The sequence below is a fragment of the Charadrius vociferus genome, unplaced genomic scaffold, assembly GCF_000708025.1.
Source record: "Charadrius vociferus isolate BGI_N301 unplaced genomic scaffold, ASM70802v2 scaffold828, whole genome shotgun sequence".
In the NCBI taxonomy this organism is placed as follows: domain Eukaryota; kingdom Metazoa; phylum Chordata; class Aves; order Charadriiformes; family Charadriidae; genus Charadrius; species Charadrius vociferus.
The window spans coordinates 56190-60248 of record NW_009649708.1 but is presented as its reverse complement, the minus strand read 5'-3'; the positions used below and the strand labels follow the sequence as shown (position 1 = coordinate 60248).

The window sequence follows — 4059 nt, the reverse complement described above, 5'->3', positions numbered from 1 at the left end:
TCCTGCTGATGAGAAACAGAAGAGATGTTTAAGGAAGCTCTGGAAACTAGGTGGTAAGTGACATTTATCCTTGATCTGAAATGCCTAAACATACAACATTGTTAGTACAGCTGAACTGTGACCTTTCAGCCTGCCAATAGAGATAAAACACACATGTTATCAGGTAAATCACGCAGAAGGGAAATTTCCTGAGGAGGTTGTTTCAGCCCCGCTCATAGGAAATGATGGCTATTAACTCATTAAGTTCTGTCTGTCTCTGTCTGCTTGTGTGTGAGCTCTCCACACAGCTGTAAGGATAATTAGTTTCCTTTGGCTTAGTGAGTATTAAAGAGTATTAAAATGCTTAGTTTGTATGGACAGCAAACGTATTCAGAGGCTGGGAAAAAAACCACACAGAAATGCAAGTAAGCCCGCTTAGTCTTTAGCTTGACAGAATTCTGATTCCAGGGTAGAAAACGATGGGTTTGTTTGGATACATTATGCCAAATGGCTTTGTGATAAATGTTACTAACTTCATCTGGTGAGTGGATTTGTCTAGGCAGAACCAGATTAAAGGGTCGGTATCCTGTTCTGAATTAGATTTCAGTAATGCAGACGTATATGTGCACCCTGTAAGACTGGCAAAGGTTTTCATGCAAGGAAAATGATGCTGTACCTTAAGGATACCTTTTGTTCTTGCATGTTACTGTATTTGTGTGGTAAAATGGATAATATAAGGTCACTGTCATTGTCTTATGTCCTGTCATTAGCCTGATATGCTCATGTCAAAATGGCATGACCACACACCATGTTTTTTCTGCTGTGCTGTGGTGGCACTGTGGTCCATAGAGTGCTGTAACTCTGTGCACTTCAGAGCAGTTTTTGGACTATTCACTGCTACAGGGCTCTCCCCAACCAGGGGAAGGATGGTTCAGAAATTATTTGAGCTGGTTTTTTTCCTGCCAGGAACAGGAAAACAGCGTTGGGTTTGGGCCAGTGTTGTTTCGAATGAATGTTGTATGGGCTTGTTGTGAAGGAGAAAGGATTTATTTGTCAAATAGGGCTTAATTTATTATGTACAATATGAAAGCTCGCATTTTTGTATTGCTGGAGAATGACAACTGATTAATAATTTCGAAAAAGACCAAGGCACACAACTTTCACCTTTGTAATTTATCATCTTGAAGAAACAAAAGTGATATGAAATGTACCTGACCAAAATACTTTAATAAGCAGAAATGAAAGCGGGTTCATATTAATGTGTTTAGTAGGAAAGGGCTTGCTAGGACATTGCTATTACCAGCAACAAATGTAAAAAAATCTGAAGCTGATAGTTACAACTGTCAAAAATCTACAGAAAAACTACAACTGATCAAATAGAGGAAGCTCCACATTAATAATAGGTACTAATAATAAGATATTTGAGACTAGGGAGGTTCAGGTCACTAAAACAACATCAGGAGTTCACGGAAAGAACATAAACTCAAAGTCAAATCTTCATCATTAAATACAGTCTTAGGGGAAAAAGAAGTGTACAGGCTCTTCTAATTCTTATTTGAACATCACATTGTAAAAGCAGTCACATTGCCTCCTTTACAAAGAATCCATGTGCCAAACCTATTACACAGGTGATCTCAGAAGCAGTTCTGATGTATCATGTGTACACATTTCTTCAGGTGTATAACATAGATGTGCTCTGTAGGTATGGAAAAGCTTAAAAGAATCATGCTTTCCAGTGGTGTTTATTTTGCTGCCAGACAGGAGAAAGATTGGCAAGCCCAAAATGTGTTCTTTAGCTTTTGAACCAGAAGAGCCTTACATCTGCATGCATGACGTAAAGTTTATTTCATAAAAGAGAAAAAAAGAAAACAGAAGATGAATAAGAAGTACAGGAGATGCTGTTTGTTTCAAGAAATGGCTGCTAAAGCAAATGCAATATTCTTCATTACTACTGCAGGGTTACAGAGCAGTCAGTAGCTGAGGTTTACTGAACAGCACCTTCTGGTCTGGCAAAATGTTGGGGATCTCCCTGTAGGTTGTCTGCTTTGTTTCCTCTTCCTGCCCTATTTCACCAGTGGGAGACCTTCTGTTTCTTCTCCTTTCTGTGCCCTTTCCTTCTTTTCCAAGGGATATAGAGTCCCTCTTGGCTGGTTTTCCAATCCTACCTTGTAGCAATGCAGATCCTCACCCTTCTTTCCCCCACACATCTTTACGTATTCAACTGGACAGCTCAGATGCAGAATGCAACGATGCTGAGACTCAGTCAGATCAGTGGTATTGGCATTGTTTGTGTGATATTGCAAGAATTTGTGTGTGGCTAGGAGTGTTACAAGTGTGACAGGTCCTATGTTTGGGATATTGCTCTGTTATAGTGTAGGTAAGAATGTTTTCATCAGCTTTGAGGGCTTTAGCATCAATGCATAAGCATTGAGCTTTCCCCTGATCACAATCCTTTAAACACTTAAAATGGTACACTAAAATGGATATGCTGTTCCTATTGAAAGTTGGGAGTTATGTAAATTACAAAGAATTTTCAAAGTTTAAGAAAATTGAAAACAGCCAGGTCTTAAGACTTTCTCTTATAGAATAACATGATTTGTGTTGCATCTCATTATGCTAGAAAATTGTCCTTGTCAGGACAACGTACATAAACATTTCTGTCTGATTAGCTCTATCTTGGCAAAATCGTGGAAATAAAGTTACAACTTGCTTTGTACTGCAAGCCTAAAGCTGGGGACAAAACTTCATTTTTATATTTGCCTGTATAAAATATTGTGATCCACCATTCTACCATATCAGTTCAAAGAGCCAAGTGTTAGTCACCAGTCTGGTGTTTTTCAGCCTTTATGTTGTGATATTACCATAAGAAAAAAGAAACATAATAGTGAGGGCTTCCCTGGTTTGAGAACTCACTGCAGTATTATTTATTTCTGAACCATTCTTGACAGCTTACCACAAATTTGGCACCATCCCTTTCTGATTTCCCATTTTGCTTATAAGTTTATAGTTTAGAAAAACTTTACAACTTTCTTGGAAGAGTCAGTCTGTTTCCTGGCAAACGGGAAGAGATTGTTAGAGCCTTGCCTTGAAGAAGACTGAATATTTCTGAGACCAGATTCTGCACCCTGGTTGAAGGAGTCCTGCGGTATCTCTGCCCAGGCAATTCAGTTCACTCCTGTTTTTGCTCTAGGGTCGTGTCTGATGATCAGCCATGCTGCAAGCATAGGTACACACATACATACATACATGCTAGTTGCTTCTCAGGTTCCTCTGAGATGCACCAACTCATTCCCTCCACGAGGAATCCTGGACTCAGCTGACAGGATGGTTTGCTGAGATATCCAGTGTGGATATGCATACTGGCAAGGCTGACTCCTACTGCCCTGGACACTCCTCTAACCGTTTCCCAAAAGACTTGACACCCTCAAACATACCCTTGTGCCATGCAACACATGTGCTTGTGTTTCACGCTATAAAACACTACAGTGCATACTAGCATTGAGCAGCCTGGCTAAGAACCAGTTGGTAACACCCAGACAAGCAGCCAGGCAACCAAGAGTCGATGTAGAGCCAGGCTAAAGTCATAGCTTTCAAATAGGAAGCTGATATTCACTGAGTGCCTGTATTTAATGATGCTTTAAACTTTTCTTGCTATTTTGACTTTTTCAGAACCTGAGGCAGGAGAGGTGTCCCCTCCAGTGGGAGCTGGTGTGAACAGCAACAGCTGGACCTTTAAATTTGGACCGGGCAATCCCAAACAAGGTGGTCCTGGTGAGTTGCCAGACAAATTCATTATCCCAGGATCTCCTGCAATCATCTCCATCCGGCAGGAGCCACCAAACAGCCAAATTGACAAAAGTGACTTCATAACCTTTGGGAAGAAGGAAGAGACGAAGAAAAAGAAGAAAAAGAAGAAGGGAAACAAGACTCAGGAGAAAAAAGAAAAGGGCAACAGCACCACTGAGAACAGTGACCAGTGAGGGGTTTATACTGAAAGAACCAACTTAGCCAGTTTTTGTAATAATGGCAGATTTCTCCTATGTAGCAACTCCCAACTTCTTCCTACTGTTAACAAATTTC

The 4059-nt window shown here is 40.4% G+C and overlaps 1 protein-coding gene across 1 annotated transcript in view; it reads left to right on the top strand.

The window, feature by feature from the left end:
• Nucleotides 1–4059, top strand: part of LOC104291437 (protocadherin alpha-C2-like) — a 49609-nt gene extending 45550 nt beyond the window's left edge. Inside the window, exon 5 of the mRNA XM_009890670.1 lies at nt 3649–4059. Coding sequence (XP_009888972.1) covers nt 3649–3959 — 311 coding nt within the window. The 3' untranslated portion in view covers nt 3960–4059. The remainder of the gene's footprint in view (nt 1–3648) is intronic.